This window comes from Ursus maritimus, unplaced genomic scaffold, assembly GCF_017311325.1.
Source record: "Ursus maritimus isolate PB19 unplaced genomic scaffold, ASM1731132v1 scaffold_27, whole genome shotgun sequence".
In the NCBI taxonomy this organism is placed as follows: Eukaryota; Metazoa; Chordata; class Mammalia; order Carnivora; family Ursidae; genus Ursus; species Ursus maritimus.
This window is the reverse complement of record NW_024425230.1, coordinates 19,952,712-19,970,166: the sequence shown is the minus strand read 5'-3', so window position 1 is coordinate 19,970,166 and position 17,455 is coordinate 19,952,712. Positions and strand designations below refer to the sequence as shown.

General features: G+C 55.0%; 1 protein-coding gene and 2 long non-coding RNA genes across 5 annotated transcripts in view; 1 reads left to right on the top strand and 2 right to left on the bottom strand.

Annotated features, from left to right (window-relative positions):
* The window catches only part of LOC103660171, an 11,934-nt gene extending 1,467 nt beyond the window's left edge, over window positions 1–10,467 (top strand). Inside the window, exons 2-3 of the long non-coding RNA XR_567714.2 lie at window positions 8,229–8,387; window positions 8,881–10,467. This is a non-coding gene — a long non-coding RNA (uncharacterized LOC103660171). The remainder of the gene's footprint in view (window positions 1–8,228; window positions 8,388–8,880) is intronic.
* LOC103660172 lies at window positions 4,674–11,670 on the bottom strand. Its single transcript, XR_567715.2, has 2 exons — window positions 10,502–11,670; window positions 4,674–5,376 (listed from the first exon to the last, which is right to left on the bottom strand). It is a non-coding gene; the product is annotated as an uncharacterized LOC103660172 (long non-coding RNA).
* A 3,875-nt stretch (window positions 11,671–15,545) lies between these two features.
* ISG20 (interferon stimulated exonuclease gene 20) overlaps window positions 15,546–17,455 on the bottom strand; it is an 11,314-nt gene continuing 9,404 nt past the window's right edge. Inside the window, exons 3-4 of one of the 3 annotated variants that reach the window (XM_040642778.1) lie at window positions 17,121–17,321; window positions 15,546–15,778 (exon numbers count right to left, since the gene is read on the bottom strand). In XM_040642778.1, the coding sequence (XP_040498712.1) occupies window positions 15,692–15,778; window positions 17,121–17,321 (288 nt within the window). In that variant the 3' untranslated portion in view covers window positions 15,546–15,691. The other 2 variants (XM_040642776.1, XM_040642777.1) reach the window with 2 other exon arrangements.

Here is a 17,455-nt window from a genome sequence, read left to right as displayed (position 1 = left end):
GATCCATGCGGCCCTTGTGTGCGGCTGGCTCCTGTCCGAAGGTCCCTGTAAGGAGGCGGGTGGGCTGAGAGGGGGCAGCAGAGGCTCCAATCAGCCCCTGTCTAAGGTCTGCGTTCCTTCTGGCTTTTTCTGGCTGGCTCACCGACAGGAAGTGGTCTGGCTGAGATGAGGCCGCTGTGCAGGACCCCTGGGTGGGGCACTGCAGCGAGACTGGGACAGACATGGGTCCGGGACAGACTCCTGGACTCAGAGAAGAGGGGAGGGGCTCAGCGTTTATTGAGGTGCTATTATGTGTGGAGATTTGCAGTGAGACAGACTTGTGTTCAGATCCCTAATTTGTCAGGGTGTAACCGTATGACCCTGAGCAAGTTCCATGATGTACCCTCTGAGCCTCAGTTTCATCATCTATAAAATGCGGATGACAATAGTGATACCCCTGAAGATAAAATGAATGGGGTAATAAATCACCTAGTCAGATAGTTAGTGCCCTCTTCCTCTTGAGAAAAAGTGCAAGACCAATGCCAGGCAAGGTTTAAGCTCCTGAACCCAACTTCCTGGGTTCAAAGCCCAACTCTGCCCACCTACTACTAGCTCTGTGATCTTGGGCCAGTTACTTAACCTCTCTGTGCCTGTGAAAACGGGGACAATGCATATGCCATCCAGAGGACTGCGGGGAGGAACAGTGAGTCCCCAGGAGTGCCTGGCGTGCCGTGAACACGGTACATGTTACCTCCCGTCGCTCTTTTGTCCACAACTGCCACACCGTGGCAAGTCCACGGGGACCCTGTTTTCGCTCTGGAGCTCTGACCTGAGGGTCTCTCCTGGAGCCAGGCTGGGCTGGTGAGGGTTCACCCCAGTTGGTCTTTCGTGGGTCTGCTACTGACCTGGGGTGGGAGGGGAGGGAAAGCTCAGTTCAACCCCAATCCCCTCACCCCGCGCCAACCACCATCTGTTTTTCATAAATCCCTCCAGTGGTTTGCCTGGGAAGGACAGTGAGTTTCCTTAGGCCACAAAGCCCTCCAAAACCACCCATCTGGGCAACCAGGCTGCTCGTGGGGTGGGCGGGTCCCTCTGGGCCTCCTTCCCACCCTCCATCTGGCCCTGACAAACCTTAGGGCCACCGCCACTCTCTTCGCACTCCTGCCAAGGGAGGTCACTCCCCTTGTCTTGGCTGTAGCCTGCCCGCCCCTCGGGCTCCGGGCTGCCCACTGCTGCCCACAGCCCACCATCCCCCGGGGCCGCCTGATGACCGCGGTGGTCCAAGTCCATGCTGATCCAGGGGCCAGCAGCCCGTCAGCCCCGAACCACTGGCCCACAAGAGCACTCTCGTTGCCAGCCTGGGACTGTTCTTTATGTGAACCCCTTACAAGGAAAAGTGTGTGGTTCTTTCTGGTGCCTCAGGCAGACGGAGGGGCTTCCAGATGATTTTTGGACCCCGGCAGAGGCTGGCGAGGCCCCAGATCCCTCGAACATCTCTCTCACCCTCTGCCCCACTCCAATGGGGCGTGGGCTCCCCAGCTTCCCTTCCCTCCCCCCCACAAACTTGGTTTAAGCTTTGTTCTTGGTATCAACCAGAACTTACCCAAACACAGGCACATAAAGACACAGTTTTCTTTTTTTTTTTTTTTTTCCGTTTTTGTTTTTAAGATTTTATTTATTTATTTGACAGAGATAGAGACAGCCAGCGAGAGAGGGAACACAAGCAGGGGGAGTGGGAGAGGAAGAAGCAGGCTCCTAGTGGAGGAGCCTGATGTGGGGCTCGATCCCAGAACGCCGGGATCACGCCCTGAGCCGAAGGCAGACGCTTAACCGCTGTGCCACCCAGGCGCCCCAAGACACAGTTTTCTGTATCTTCAAGCAAATAGCAGGGCGGCCACCATTACTATATTTCTATATTGAAATAAGCCCTGTATGTTATGCGTGTATTATTATGGTCCCGTTACAAAACAGAATGCAAAAGTCTGCACTCACTTTCAAGTAAGATACAAGGCTTCAAAGACAAACACTAAAATATAGATCCACTAAGTAAGAGTTTTGTCTCTTCTGTTCAGTGATGTGTTTCCCATAACTGAGAAGAGGGCCCAGCTCCACGGCAAGTGTTTGTTGAATGAATATAACACAAGCAGGCAGCCCAAGGCTCCAGGCTGGACCTCCTGACCAGGACACCTTCCATCCCTTCTGCCTTTAGGGGAAATATTGGAGAATCACTCGGTCATGCATTATCTCATTTAATCCTCCTTACAACCCTCTGGCATTGTGCAATGGACATCTTGATTGAGGGAAAACCTGGAGCACCTGAACTGCCCCGCCCCCGTATTTGAGGATGTCCCCACTATGTGAGTCTTGGTGGGAAACGGGGCCTCACTCTCCATCAGAAGCTAAAAACCCAGGTCAGTGTTTGAGTTGCCCCCAAAAGTGGGACTGGACACACCTAAGCGGCAGGTGGCACGCAAATACAAGATCAGAGCAAAACGCCCTCTGCTGGGACCTGCCGTAGCGTCCAGCGTGAGCCGGTACCCTGGTGCCTGGACCAGCCTGCCCTTGGTTGAGCCCTGGCTGCCCCTCCTTCCCGGTCGGAGCCCGAGCTGAGCCTGGTCCCTCCCTGGCAATTCTCCAAGCTACCCAGCATCCTTCTAGCATCCGTGCTTAAGAGATGTCTTCTGCAGGTTGTAAGCAAGAACCTTGGTGTCAGGGCGCCTGGGTGTCTCAGTCGGTTACGTATCTGCCTTTGGCTCAGGACATGATTTCAGGGTCCTGGGATCAAGTCTGGAGTCAGGCTCCCTGCTCAAGGGGAAGTCTGCTTCTCCCTCTCCCTCTGCCCCTGCCCCCCGCCCCGATTGTGCTCTCTCTCTCTCAAAATCTCTTTTAAAATCTAAAAAAAACCCCAAAAACCTTGGTGTCATTATCCCCATTTGGGGGATGAGGAGCCAGGCTTAGAGGGGCACTGACTGAGCATAGTACTTACTGTGTGCCAGGCTGTGCTTAGTCCCACTTTGGAGGGCTAGACACATAAGGGAGCAGTTTCAGTAAAACGTGATGGGGGGTACCAGGCCCCCCCCCCACCGGAAGGTGGAGTGCCTGGGGCAGCAGGGGAGGCTTCACGGAGGAAGTGGCAAAGTTGAGACTCAAAGGGGGAGAAGAGGAGGAAATTTTCTAGGTGTGGGGTGTTCGGGGTATGGCATGTTACTCTGCAGGCTGGAGCAAACGGTGCAGGGGGACCGTGGCAGAAGGGGAAGCAGGGGAAGGTGGAGGCCACTCACTGCCTTATGAATGAGTCTGGATTTTAGAGCCATCTTCCCAGTTCTAAGTAACAGAAATAGATTTGGGCTAATTTTAACAGAAAAGGGACTCCTTTGAAGAATATCCGGTAACTCACAGACCTGAAAGAAAAAAAAAAAAAGAAGAGAAAAAAGAAAAAGCCTTATGAATGAGATCTGGAAAATAACAGGAGCTAGGAAGTGCCAGGAGTCTAGGTAGTGAGAGCTTCTGGGTCATCAGGGGCTACCGCTGTTGCTGTTGCTGGAACCTGTGAGCAGTACCCCTGCAGCCTTGAGTCAAGCCACACGAGATTCAAAGCTTTTGGAGTGGGGCGGCTGGGTGGCTCGTTGGTTTAGTGTCTGACTTCTGCTCCAGTCATGATCCCGGAGTTCTGGGATCAAGTTCCGTGTCGGGCTCTACACTCAGCGGGGAGTCTGCTTGTCCCTCTGCCTCTGCCCTTCCCCTCCCCTCTACTCCTGCTCTCTTTCTCCCTCCTTCTCTCAAATAAATACATAAAATCTTAAAAAAAAAAAAAAGTAGAAAGGAGTGAAGCTAAGCGAGACTATGGGGAAGGGCCCAGTGGAAGAAAATTTACATAGCCCAGGAGAGTGATGGTGTGGTCACGAGCTAAGGCAATGAAGATGCCAGTGAATGCAGGAGATGGTTGGAAAATGGAATCTTTAGGATTTGGAGAATGTTTGGACGTGGAAGTGAAAGAGAGAAGGAGGGGCCAAGGTAAGCCCTGGTTTCTGGCTTACGTGACTGGATGGATGGATGGATGGATGGATGGATGGATGGATGGATGGAATCATGAAGCCAAGATGAAAATACACGAGAAAGGTAAAAGTAAAATCACCCAGGGAGTCTAAGCAGAGTGAGAAGTGGGCATGGCTGAGGAGGGAGAGCTGAAGGAAACATGGCTGTTGAAGGGGTGGGCAGAGAAAGAACCTCAGAGAAGTAGGTAGCAGGCTGGAAAGAATCAGGAGAGGCTCGTGTCCTAAAAAATCAGAGTTCCAGGATGGGATGGCCAACACTGTCAAATGCTGCAGAGGATAAGCCCTGAAAATCAATCAGTCCATTGGATTTGACCATTTGAAGGCCATAGAGAGAGTTGGTTAGAGCTCTTCCAGCAAAGTCCTTAGGACAGAAGCCAGTGCATTGGAGAGGGAGAAGGAGAAGACAGTAAATCACGCTTCTCTGGGGGTAAGTCCTGGCTGGGAGGGGAAGGTGGGGTGTGGCAGTAGCTGGAGAGAAGCCCAGGGTCAAGGGACCATAGATGATGAGTGTGCAGGGGCCCTTTACTACGTCTTGCCTTCTATCCAATGGATCACCCAAATATTGACCCTGAGTTCCAAAGGTGAGAAATGGTTTTTAACACCCAACACAGGAATCATGATGACAGGGGATGACATCAGTCAGGTACATCGTAGAATATGTCTATTTGTTATCAGACAGTGTGAACAATCCAACTTGGGGGGGGGGGCTCAAAACAAGAAATAGAGACAAAAATGGTAAAGGGTCTTACGACCACCTGCACTCCCCGCGGCTTCATCAGCCCATGGCCGAGAGGAATACATTCATAGTCCAACTATTGCCATAGCTTGACTGGTTTCTCCTCCTCATTCTTTCAGTGGTTTTTTAATTTTATCTGCGTTGTCTGCTGCAGGAGCTGTAGTCGGGAAACACGAGTGGCTCTCTCATTTTTAACAAATTAAACCTAAATAGAATTTAACAACTCAGTCCCTCAGGCCCACGGGCCACATTCCAAGTACTCGGACGCGGCATGCCGTGAGCGGGAACTGTATCAGATGGTGCAGAACGTTCCCATCACTGCAGGAATGAACTGGAGACGCGCAACACGCGGGTGAATCTCTAAAATACTGAGCTGCGCGAAGAGCCGTCTCCTGTTTGCTTCCAGTTACAGGACATTCTAGAACCGGCAAAACTACTCACGGAGGTAGACGTTAGCACAGTGGTTGCTGGAGAGGGGGTCTTCCTGGGGAGGGAGGATGAGGGAATTTTCTGGAACACTGAAAACGTTCACATGTCCAGAGGAGTGGGTTATCTGGATATATATGGGTATACGGGCGTTTGTCAAAACTTCAGAGTAGAGTATTCCTGTGGAGAAGTCAGAGAGAAAAAAGGCAAATACTGAATGATCTCACTTCTCTGTGGAATCTAAAAAAAAGCCAGACTCACAGAATCAGAGACAGAAACGGTGGGGACCAGAGACCGAGGTGGGGAGGAGGTAGGAGGGAGGGAGGAGATGTTGGTCAAAGGGAGAAGGAAGGAAACACCTCGGGTGATAAGTAAGTTCTGCAGATCCACCGTATAGCATGGCGGCTATTGGTCATGACACTGTATGAAATACTGGATAGCTGCTCAGAGAGCGAGTCTGAAATGTTCTTGCCACAAAAGGTAACTATGGGAGGTGACGGATGTGTGTTAACTCGCCTTCTTGCGGTAATCACTTTGCAACACGCACCTGTATCAAATCATCACGTTGTACCCTTTACAACTTACACAATGTCGTGTGCTAATTAGATCTCAGTAAGGCTGGGAAGAATAACATAAAATATTGTTCTTTACTTTGGAGATGCAATGCCTTCTCTTAGTTTTCTGAGAATGTTAATTACTTTTTTTTTTAAGTTTCCTTCTTGTATTGTGGTCTTTTTGTTTTGTGTTTTAAAAAATTTATTTTTAAGTCCTCTCTACACCCAACGTGGGACTCGAACTCACACCCCTGAGATCAAGAGTCACGTGCTCTTGAGCCAGCCAGGCGTCCCTCCTTGGGTTGTGGTTTATTCCTTCTTGCTTCTCACCTTCTGTTCGTTTGGGCAACTTTCAGGTAGACACCCTTTGTTCAAAGGCCTAGTGATCCGTCCTTTGCGGGCTCCTCAGATTGCTGAGCGAGACGCTAAAGGCCTCACTGGGATTGCTTTCTGGGAGTGGGAAGGGCTTGTTTGCTGACTGTGGGCCTCACTGTGGGGTAACGAGGCAGGGATCCAGCTGGGTCACTGCGAGCCCCGACGGTAATATCTGTAGGTCTTTGCCATTGGCTCGGTCAGTTTCCTCAGAGAGAAATCCTGACTGAAAGCATTTTGGGGGTGGAGTACGGAAAGGTGGACAGACGTGAGCGGTGTCACTCTTCAGAATCTTCCCAGTCCAGAGCGTCTCTGGGTGCGCCTCCCTGGAGCCGAAGCCTACCGTTTTCCACTGGGACGAGTGCCTCGGGCAGGTGCTAGGGATTTCACTGCTCCGTGCTCAGATTTCCAGGCTACTCTCCAATTTGCCACGTCCTGTTCCCTCCTGCCCATTGCTTCTCTACTCTTGTTCTCTTTTTTCCCTAACAGCTCTGTTGGGGTACACGACAAACTTCTGCATAAAGGGTGCGATTTGATCAAGTTGGGCATATCTATTGCTATGGACTGAGTGTTTGTGTCTCCCAGAATTCCTGGCTGGAAACCTCCCATCCCCAATATGACAGTATCTGGAGGTGCGGCTTTCGGGAGGGGATTAGGTCATGAATGGGGAGCCCACCAGAATGGGGTTAGCGCCCTCATAAGATAGGCCATAGAGAGCAGGCTCACCCCTTCTGCCACGTGAGGATACCGTGAGAACACTGCTGTCCCCGAACCAGAGCCTGAATCTGCTGGCGTCTTCATCTTGGGCTTCCCAGCCTCCCGAACCATGAGACACAGATTTCGGTTGTTACAAGCCGCTCCATAGACTAGAACCTGTATCAGTGAGACCCTCACCACAGCTGAGATAATGAACATATCTATCACCCCTAGAAGCTCCTCCATGTCCCTTTTAATTCCTGCTTGTCACTTCTGCTTCCTCCTGTGCCCCGTCCTTAGGTGACCCCTGCTGTGTTGCTGTTACCATCAATTTAGTTTGCACTTTCTAGAACTTTATGTGATCAGAACCATGCAGTGTGGACTCTTTCCTCGTCTGACTTCATCTGTTCAACATACTCATTCTGAGATTTATTTCGGTCCTGTGTCCTCACAGTTCGTTCATGTTTCTTGTAGCTGTAAACCACACTTCGTTCACCCACTCACACGCTGATGGACATTTGGGTTGTTTCCAGGTTGGGGCTGTTACAAATAAAGCTGCTATGAATGTTTGCGTACAAGTGTTTATTTTTCTTTTCAAGATTTTATTTATTTATTTGAGAGAGAGAGCAAAGCAGGGGGAGCAGCAGAGGGAGAAGCAGACTCCCCGCTGAGCAGGGAGCCGGATGTGGGGCTCTGGGACCAGGACCCTGGGATCATGACCTGAGCCGAAGGCAGACACTTCACTGATGGAGCCACCCAGGCACCCCTGCATTCAAGTCTTTATATGGACAGAGACTTTCACTTCTCCCGGGTAAAGTCCTAGAAGGAGAATGACTGGGTCAAATGGTAGACGTGCACCTCTCAAAAGAACTTGCCAGACTGTTTTCCTCAAGGGGTCGTACCACTTGGTTTCCCCACCAGTAGAGTACGAGACTTTGTGCTGCATCCTCTCCAACACTTGGGACGGTCAGACTTTTACATCTCAGGCATTTTAATGGCTGTGTCGTGGTATCCTGTGTTTTTAATTTGCATTTCCCTGCTGACTGATAACATTGTATGCTTCATGGTCTCATTGGCCATTTTTGTATCTTGGTGGGGAAAGGGGAAAGCATTCATTCCAATCTTGCCCGTTTTAAAATTGGGCTTTTAATAAGAATAAAATTCTGGGGTGCCTGGCTGGCTCAGTCAGTGGAGCGTGCAACTCTTCATCTCGGGGTTGCGAGTTTGAACCCCATGTTGGGTGTAGAGAGGACTTAAAAGTAAAATCTTTAAAAGAAATAAAATTCTTCTTGAGTTGCAAACGTTCTTTATATATTCTAGATACAAGTCCTTCGTCTGATATGTGTGTTGTTATTGTCTCTGGTAGATCTTTATTATGATTAAAGTTCCTGTTTGGTCTTTTCCCATTAGGTGAGTTTTGCAGCCTTTGGCACAGGAGTGAATTTCCTCGGGTATCTCCGTGTTCTTCCCTGCAAGCTCACCGTTGTCTTTCTTGGGAGCCATCAGCTGCCCTGGCCAGCTCTGTCTTTCTGGGGACAGGACACCAGTCCCCCTCACATACTCCTTCAGGTGAGCCGAGAGGGGGGCCCACCTCTGAATGGAGTTTGCAGCAGCGCTGGGGTCATTACTCGCTGTCCCCTTGGGTCTACCCACCTCCCTGCAACCCTGAGCCCTTACGGTTACGTTTCTATCTGATGAGCGGCAACCATCCTCTTTCATAAAAAGCCCCTCCCCAGCTGGGTTTGGGGTGATACCCCTGGCTCATTCTGTTCTCCTGCCTTCTAACAATGATGGGATGAGCAATACTCCACCTCCGATCTGTGAGAGAAGGAAGACACAGCTAAAAAATCCTCTCTTGGCCCATGTGAGGCCACCATCTTATCTGAAACTTAAGCCCCTCCATGTTATTAATCCGCCCCCATCTCTTCAACAGTGTATGTAAGTGAAGTTATCGCCGGCTGACATGATATTATATATTTATTTGCATTTTATCCATTTCCTGTACTAGAATGTAAGTTCCAGGAGGGCAGGAACCAAATGTTTTGTTTTCTCTTCTCTCCAGTGCCTAGAACAGTGCCTGGCACATACCAGGTACATACTAAATAATTGTTGACTGGAGTCTTAAAGCCGTCAGACTGACCGAGAGAGAGAAAGTGCACGGGGACAAGATGGTCGAGGCCCACGCCCTGAGGAACCGCAGAGGAGGAGAGAGGAAACTCGCTCTAGAGAAGTTGAATTATGTGGAGAGATCTAATACGATGAGAACCTAAAGGTATCCTGCAGTCGCCGATATGGAGCTCACTGGTGACCTGTTGAGAACAGTTTCCAGGGAGAGGTGGGAAGAGACGGCAGACTTGGGGTTTAGAGCAAATGAGAGGGGAGAAAAAGGAAAGAGGGGGTGGGGTACCGATGGTGTTCAAGATGCTTGCGGCAGGAAGCGTGCCTGGGACGATAGCTGGGAAGGCACAGAAGCAAGGGTTTCCTTTTGTTGGCTTTTAAACTGAGGGATGCTACAGCGAGGCGTGAAAATGCAAGTAATATTAGTTAAATTCCATTTTCCACTGCCTGGCGCTGAAGGCCAGGACCCCTGAGGCCTGACCCCGCTCTCCCCTTGGCCTGGGACACTCTTGCTCTCCACATCAGCACAGGGCTTGTGCTGCCCCAGAAGGAGAAGAGATCGGGTGTGTCGTTCCCCTCCACGGGTGATGAATCCCAAGCATCTTTTCCCCTAAGATGAATTCAAGTCTCGAACCTAGTCCTGCATCCCTGCATGACTCTGGCCAAGTACCTTCACATCCCTGTGCCTCAGCTTCCTCGTCAGGGCCCTTCACCTCATCCCCAGTGCCAAGGCGTTTGGAGGTGGGGCCTGTAGGAGGGAGTCAGGTCATGAGTGTGGCGCCTCAGGAAGCGGATCTGTGTCCTTAAAAGAGACACCAGAGAGGTGGCCTCGGTCTCCACCATGCGAGGACGCAACAAGAAGATGGCTGCCTGCACACCGGAAGAGAGCCCTCACCAGATGTGAGATCGGCTGCCACCTGGAGCTTGGGCTTCCCAGCCTGAAGACCCGTGAGAAATAAAAGTCTGCTGTTTCAGCCACCTGGTCTGCGGGGTTCTGTCACAGCGGCCCAGACTGCGAAGACCCTGGAAGGACCCCACGAGGCTCCGTGGATTGCGTTGGAACTTTTCATAGCTTAGGGGGCAGACCCCACAGGGCTGGACAGAAGGTGCCTCGTTCTTGGAGGACTCAGAGCCCCCCACACACCCTCGCCAGCACCCCCAGCCCCGCTCAGAGCCCTAGTGCCGCTTTGTTCGAGGCGATCTTTCATGGAGCACCTGTCTGTGCTCGGCACTTGGCGTCCTTGACTCTGACCCTCACACTAGGCCCAGGGACAGATCGGGAACCAGACCCTCGGAGGGGCCCGGAAACAGGCGAGCCGGGACTGGCCTCCAGCCCGCTGCCCGCCAGGTCCTGCCCTTCCGGTGGCTGCACTGCGGTCCAGGCTCCTGGGCTTTCCTCACTGCAGAACAGTGCCAGCCTTGGTCTCTTGCTTCCAGCCTTTTCCCGTCCCTTAGAGGAAAGATGCTAGCTCACATCGAAAGAATTTTTATTTTAATTCTGCCCCTGCTTTCTTTAGACTCCAGCTCATCCTGAGTGCGATGAGATCTGAACAGCCAGGCCCTACCTGCTCCTGCTTGGCCTGAGCTCTTCCTTCAGACCGAGGGTCTCGGGCGGGGGTCAGCCAAGCAAAGCTGCTGTAGCCCCCATTGGAGGACACAGTGGCAGGCAGCCGGTCGCTGAGCTGGAACTGGCTGGCAGAGCTGAGGCTGTGTCCCACTCCCTCTGTCTGAGCCCTAAACCCTGGAGGACAGAACAAGAAAAATGATGAGGACATCCAGCCCTGAGCAAGGGACTAGCTCAGGGTCCTAAAACCGAGGTCCCGACCCGTATCCCCTGGGCCTCCTCCCCTTGCACCCGGGAACAGAGGCCAAGGGGTTCTGCCACCGAACACACAGCACATGGCTCGAAATCAGGGTGCTGGGGCCAGGCCAACGTTTGCCTGTTCCTACACGTCTCGGCAAAGCTACTCCAAACCCTCTCTTTCCCCAGCAGGAAAAGCATATGTTCTTTCCATATAGAGGAGAAATTGTTCCACGAGTGAGTAAGCCTCTTGGCGGCCGAGCCCGGCCCAGCCTACAGCACGCCCGGCAGGAAGCGGGCAGCCTTCTTACTGCTCTTGGAACCAGACCGGGCTGGCTCCTGACCCCCCAAGACAGCAGGCCTTTGGACGGGGCTGTGGTGGGGAGCAGAGGCTGGGCAAGTGCCCGAAGACAGCAGGCCAGGCCAGAGAAGCCTTTCCCTGAACAGAAGCACTTTCCTCCATCAGGCTGGGCCGGGCCAGGCTGGGCGAAGGAGGGCAGGAAGGCTAGGGGTCTGAGAAGGGCCGGAGAGCTCTCCAATCCCTTCAGTCCAGCAGCAAACAGGCCTGAGTCGAGGTGACTCAGGTATGCCCAGTGAGCGGGGCTTTCCGAGACCGTCTTTCCCAGCCACCTCCAAAATGCTCCTTGATGCCTCGGGGTTAGGTGGCAAGAAGTGACCCCATCCTCGGTGTCTCTGTGCATTCTGCCAGATCTGTGTGAACGTACAGGTCTTTCCCAAGTCAGCCCTGGGCTGGAGGATGCCACTTGTTCCCTTGTCCCAGTGGAGCCCTGGTTCCCTTCCCACATTTTCCCCATCTAAGAATCCACTGAGAATGGGGCTGAGGGGAGTGGGCAGAGAAGGGATAGGCAGGCTGGGGGGTGGGTGCGTGGGAGGTACAGAGGGGAAATAGGAGGGGCTCCACAGAAGGGAAACCATTGAAGAGATTGGGGGTGTATAACCTGGAAAGTCAAAGACTCGGGGTAGAGGTGAGAAACATAGCAATAATGTGAAGGTGGGTGACAGGTCACCACGTACAAGCAAGATTGGCTTTATCCTGGGTGGGAGTTCGTGGGGCAAGCCTGCACTTATAAATCAGGCGCCCCACCCCACCGAGCAGTGCTTTCGAGACAGTGAAGTCTCTGTCTTGGGACGTATCCAGGGCCCTGGTTGAAAGGAGTCAGGTGGGAGGTGGACTAGAGCTTAGGTCTCAAACTGGTGGCCCGTGGGCCAGACACAGTCCTGAAGATGCTGGCACTGGGCAGCATTTCTGCATGGCCACAATCAGCTGAGGCCGAGTGTCACCTGCCCCGTGCAGCTGGGCATGCGTTCCCAGTACTGCACGGCCCATCAGGCCCGAGTCACTCCTTTATTTCCTGCACTGGTCCCTTAGGCATTTAGGCCTGTGAGCTTTGGAGAAGATGCCCTGCCCACACTCACCCTTCTTCTTCTCTAGGCTCACCCTATAAGCCCACCTGGGGCAGGAGGAGGCAGCAGGACCTTCCCGTGGGCTCAGGTGAGACTACATGTCATGGGCCAGGTAGCGCTTTCACCTGCTAGAAACCGCCACCACTCCAAGCTCCTTGTCTGCCCTCCTCGAGCGGCCATTATGCTGGGAATCTATCATGGTCTCTGGGGACTGGACCTTCCCACCCAGGACAGCGGAGTCCCTCTCCTGGCCTTCCTGCCCTGGAGCACAGATAACACCCCCCCCCGAGTATTTAGGGTCTGGGAAGGGCACCCAGGGCAGGTGCACTGTGAACTGAGAAGGGACAAAGTGAGGAAGGGCGCCCCCCAACCCCCAGCCCAGGAGGGCAGCGCAGGAGACAATGCCAGCAGCAGTGGGTCTGAAGGAAGGTGGGGCAGGGTTGGGGAGGTGGGGATTGGAAACTAACGGGGGGAGCAAAGCAGGGCAGCCAAAGGGCTCCAGAAGGAGAGAACAGAAGGCAAGGCGATGCTAAGCCCAGCTCTGCCTTCTCCCTGTGTGCCTGGGGTGGAGTCCGACCTGCCCTTGCCAGGACTGAGGGCCGGAAAGCAGGAGGGAGAGGCCTCCCCGGGCAAGGAGATTCCATCTGAAGCCTGTATAGGCTGGGGCAGATTGCCGGGCGGTTTCACTTGCCTGGCCCAATCTGCTCCCACGGTAGCTATGGGAATTGGGACCAATATTCCCATTTGACAGATGAGGAGACTGAGGCAGAAGTTGTGCAAGGCCGAGTCTAGCCCCTGGGTAAGAGCGGGGCTCCTGGGCATTCACCAGGCCCAGGCTGCTGGGAGAGGGTCTGCTGTGGACGACAGAACTCGTCTGTCCCAAAGCAGCCGCTCAGCAAACATTACCTTCCTCTCCTCCGTGCTTTACAAACTCATCGAATGACACCAACACTTGCAGGCACAGCTCCAGTTGCACTGGGACCCAGGGGGGTTGGGAGTCCAGTGGTGCAGCCCAGGGGTGGGCCTTTATTTTTATTATGATCAGTAGTTGGTGGGTCCCTACCCCCGACCAGCTGGGGCTGGGCATCTCTACCCTCTTCTCTGCCCACTTGAAGGAAGGGGCACCTGCTCTCTCAGAGGTGAGACCTGTGAGCCAAGTCAGCCTGACTCTGAAGCTGGTGCTCTCTACTGGCTGTGCAGAAGGTGGGGGGTCTCGCCAGTGGGGCCAGGGCGCACAGCACACGCCCCCCCCCCCGACCTGACCCACACCTCACCGCCCACCCGGGAGGTGGGGTGGGTGCCTCCCCACTGGCAGCATCCGTGCACCCAGAGCCAGGAGGAAGCCGAAAGCTGGGTTAGAGCCTTCCTTGGGGGACTCCTTTGCTCTGGGAATCCTGGAATCACCCCTCCTTTTCAACGTGGAAGAGCCCTTGGCCTGGGAGTCCGAGAGCCGGACCTCACCTTCCAGGCCGGTCTGGAATTCACTCTAGCTCAGTGGCTGAGGGAGGGTGGCCTACAGGGTCCCTGCTGCAGCCCCCTGGCCATTTTTAAGGACACAGCCCCTCACACCTCATGCCCCCTAAGTGTTCCCCCGGCGGGCTCTGCCTTCGAGGCCCCCCCCCCCCCCCGGGACGGACAGACGGCCCAAGGGCACCACCTGGTGGCCAGTCTAAGCCAAGCAAGCAGCCGCGGAGGGCCAGGTCACAGCTCGGCAAGTCCAACGCCGGCAATGGGGCAGGAGAGAACTGAGGGAGCACCTCTCCACTCTCCCAGAAGTGGGAGGGAGTCCCCCGGGGTTCCCAGAGGTCAGTGTGCAAATGGGAGGCCCTGCCATTATAATGCAGTTTGAGTGAACAGCTCTCGAGTTTAGGGTCAGAGGGGCCTGGACTTGAATCCCTTGGGTCCTTAACCTCACCTCGAGTCCCTCATCTATGTAGTGGGGCTATTTAGAACCCGTTTTCCGGGGCTGTGGACATCTCTCTGCATGAGCAGGCAGCCCGGGGAGATGGCAGGGGGCAAGGCTGGACCGGCAGCAGGAGTCTACCCTGGCAGTACTCGGACCGTAAGCCAGGGGCTCTCAACTGTGGCCGCACCTTATAATGCCCTGATGCTTCGCTGTGGCTCTCTGAGCCTGGTCCTGGACCAGCAGCAGCAGGATCCCGGGGAACCTGTGAGAAATGCAGATTCTGGGGCTCCAGCCCAGACCTGCTGAGCTGGCAATTCTGGGGGTGGGGTCCAGCACCCTCAAGGTGATGTTGATGCTCCGAGTGCGAGAACACTGTGCTTAGGGACGGGAGTTGCTTAAAAAGCATCTCAGGTGATCCCAATGTCCAGGCGCCGGAATCACTTGCGGAGGTCCCGACTGGAATCCGCTGCCTCCGCCTCGTGTAACTCTGGTTTAGAGGTACCCGGGCCCGGATTAACATGACTACACTACAGCTGAGACTAATGAGCAGTCACTGCTCTAATGTGGACCCCTCCCCACACTCGACTCCTGCCCCCCCTCGGAGGCCAGGCTCCCGCAGCGGAGTGCTCTCCCCGGGCCTCCTCGTCAGGGCCTCCTCGTCAGTGAGCGATGCAGACAGTAACCACGCGTTACTGGCATCGGCTGGGGGCTTGCGCTCTGACAGGCGTGGTGCTGCGGGCTTTGTATGCGACATCTCGCAAGAACCCTATAAATTGTTAGAATTCCCCCATTTTAGGGGACGTCTGGGTGGCTCAGTAGGTTAAGCGTCTGCCTTCGGCTCAGGTCATGACCCCAGGGTCCTGGGTTGGAGCCCCACTTCGGGCTCCCTGCTCAGGGGAGAGCCTGCTTCTCCCTCTCCCTCTGCTGCTCCCCCTGCTTGCTCTCTCTCTGTCAAATAAATAAAATCCTTAAAAAGAAAATTTTCCATTTTACAGATGGAGAAACTGAGGTACAGAGAAGTTAAAGAGAAGCTGAGTAACTCAACTCTAGCTACTAAATGGCAGAACCAAGACTCCAACCTAGTTCTGACTTCAAAATCCACTACCTTTGCTTCCTCATTTTACAAGAGGAGGGATGACTTGTCACCATGCTCTGTACCTCGGCTTCAGGGCTCCCCAGAGCCATGACACCCGTTTCAAGCCGGCACGAATGGACCTCTGAGCCAGAGCGCCACTCCCGTGCGCGTAAATGCAACAGGAAAAGGGAGGCAGAGGCAAGGGTTTAGTTATGTGCCACCTAGGTTCCTCCAGCTTCTTCTTGGATGCACAGGATTCAAGATTATTCAGGAAACCACCACCCCCCAACCCCCCAGCCCACCCCCGTTCCAGCTCAGTCTTGATTGTCCACTAAGCTTCACACAGACCGGCGCCCATCACCCTTACCCGGCTCCGAGAAAGGCAAGAGGAGTATCCAACGATGGAGTAGAAAAAATATAGAGCTATTTTACTACTAGAGACGCATTTTCCAAAAGCAAGGGGGTCTTGAAGGGACAAAGACTTTGGGGACATTCCTGCAAAAGTGGCCACCGGGAGCTCCAGTCCCGCTCGGCCAGGTGGGCAGCCCTCAGCGGGCTCGAATTCGCTGGGAAAGCAGGTAGAGCTCCATCGTCGCCCTGGCGTCCTCCACCGAGCTGTGTCCAAAGCGGCTGTTCTGCAGACACAGGTACAGGGTGGGGCTGAACGCAGAGAACCCGTGTGGCCCGGGCCTTCCCCGCTCACACCCCGGGTTCCAGGGCCCCGAGGTGGGTCAGTGGTGAGTCTCTCCAGGCTTCTGATGGCCGGCACTTGGCAGGTGGCTGGGGCCGGCCTGGCTTCCGCTGTCCGCCCCGGAGCCGGGGCCCTAGGCGCAGGCGTGGCCAGGCACAACTTCCAGCCTCTGGAGCACCGGGCTGTGCCCTCCAGGTGGGGACAGGGGGCGCTGCAGACCTGCTGTCAGACACAGGGAGCTCCAGGGCACCGGGCACATATTTTAAAAAAAGGTCAAAACGATGTTTCTGAAGTGCAACCTCAGTGAATCCAGGTGCTGACCATTCTGTCCTGGGTCCTGTGTGCCACGAGGCTGACAGAGGGACCCAAATTTGGCCCCTTCCCTGAGACCCACACAACTTCCGGTAGCCCGGCCAAGGGGTGCCTCATACCTCAGGCTGGGGCTCCTGCTCTCCCCTCCCCGTCCCCCTCCACAAAGACCCACCCTTTGGACTCATGCACACCTGCCCTCCTCCCCGCCCCCCTGTTCTTCATTCCTTCGGGCTGATACGCCACCGTCCCTTCCGCCAAGAGTTGCTCAGGCACAGGGCCCAGCCCTGCTCAGCCATGCGTCTCCAGCACCCCGTCCAGCCTGGCGCAGAGTACGTGCTGATAAATAGCTGTTGACCGGGAAGGCCCCCACATGGAGCTGCAACTGCTAGTGTCAGGCCCACCGCCCTCAGTCCTGCCACGTCGGTGATCTCCCAAGCGCCAGCACCTGGGTGCCCTCGCCTGGGGCTTGCTGGAGATGACAGGTGCTGAGGAGTGGGGGGCCCCGGGAGCGACAGCAGCCACGCCTGATGGGAGCTGTCAATACCTCCACTCCCGGCATAAATCTGGGGTCTGTGGGATTGCCCAGAGGCCCGCAGTGGGGTTCAACTCCAGTTATCCATGGAGTAACTGCCTTGAGTTTAAAAGCACACACAAGAAATCTTCATTGGGTGCCTTCCCTTCCCTGCCTCTCATCCTCGCTCTCCCAGCGCGTCCTGGGGTCACCTCTTGAATAAGCCTCCTGCACTCTGGTCCTTGTCCCAGGCCGGGGGCCAGGGAAGCCCAAAGACAGCACCCCTCCTTGCCCCCAAGCCCAGGCGGGGGGGGGGCGGGGGGGGGGGGGGGGGGGGGGGGCAGGTGGAAGGCAGAGCATCTTTGGGGCCCAATGTGGGGGTTCTGGAGCCCCTGGGGGACGTGAGAGCCTTGTGGTGGGAAGGGGCCCCCCCCGGAGCCCAGGGAAGGCAGGGGGTGCTCACCTGGATGCGGCGGCCGAGGAGGCGCTCGCTGAGCACCCGGAGGGACACCTGCTTGCGGGACAGCAGGTTGGCTTCCCACTGCAGCAGCTTGTCGGTGGACGTGTCGTAGACGGAGTAGTGGCTCATGTTCTCTTTCAGCGCCTGGAAGTCGTGCTTCAGGTCGTGGCCCACCACCAGCTTGCCTCTCAGCAGCTGCAGGATCTGGCCGGGAAGACACGCAGCCCACGCCTCATGCAGGGTCCTCCGCGCGGGTCTGGGGCAACCGCTGGAGGCAGCCGCTCCTCCACTTGCTGCGTGACTTTGAGCAAACTGTACCCCCCCCCCCCGGGCTTCCC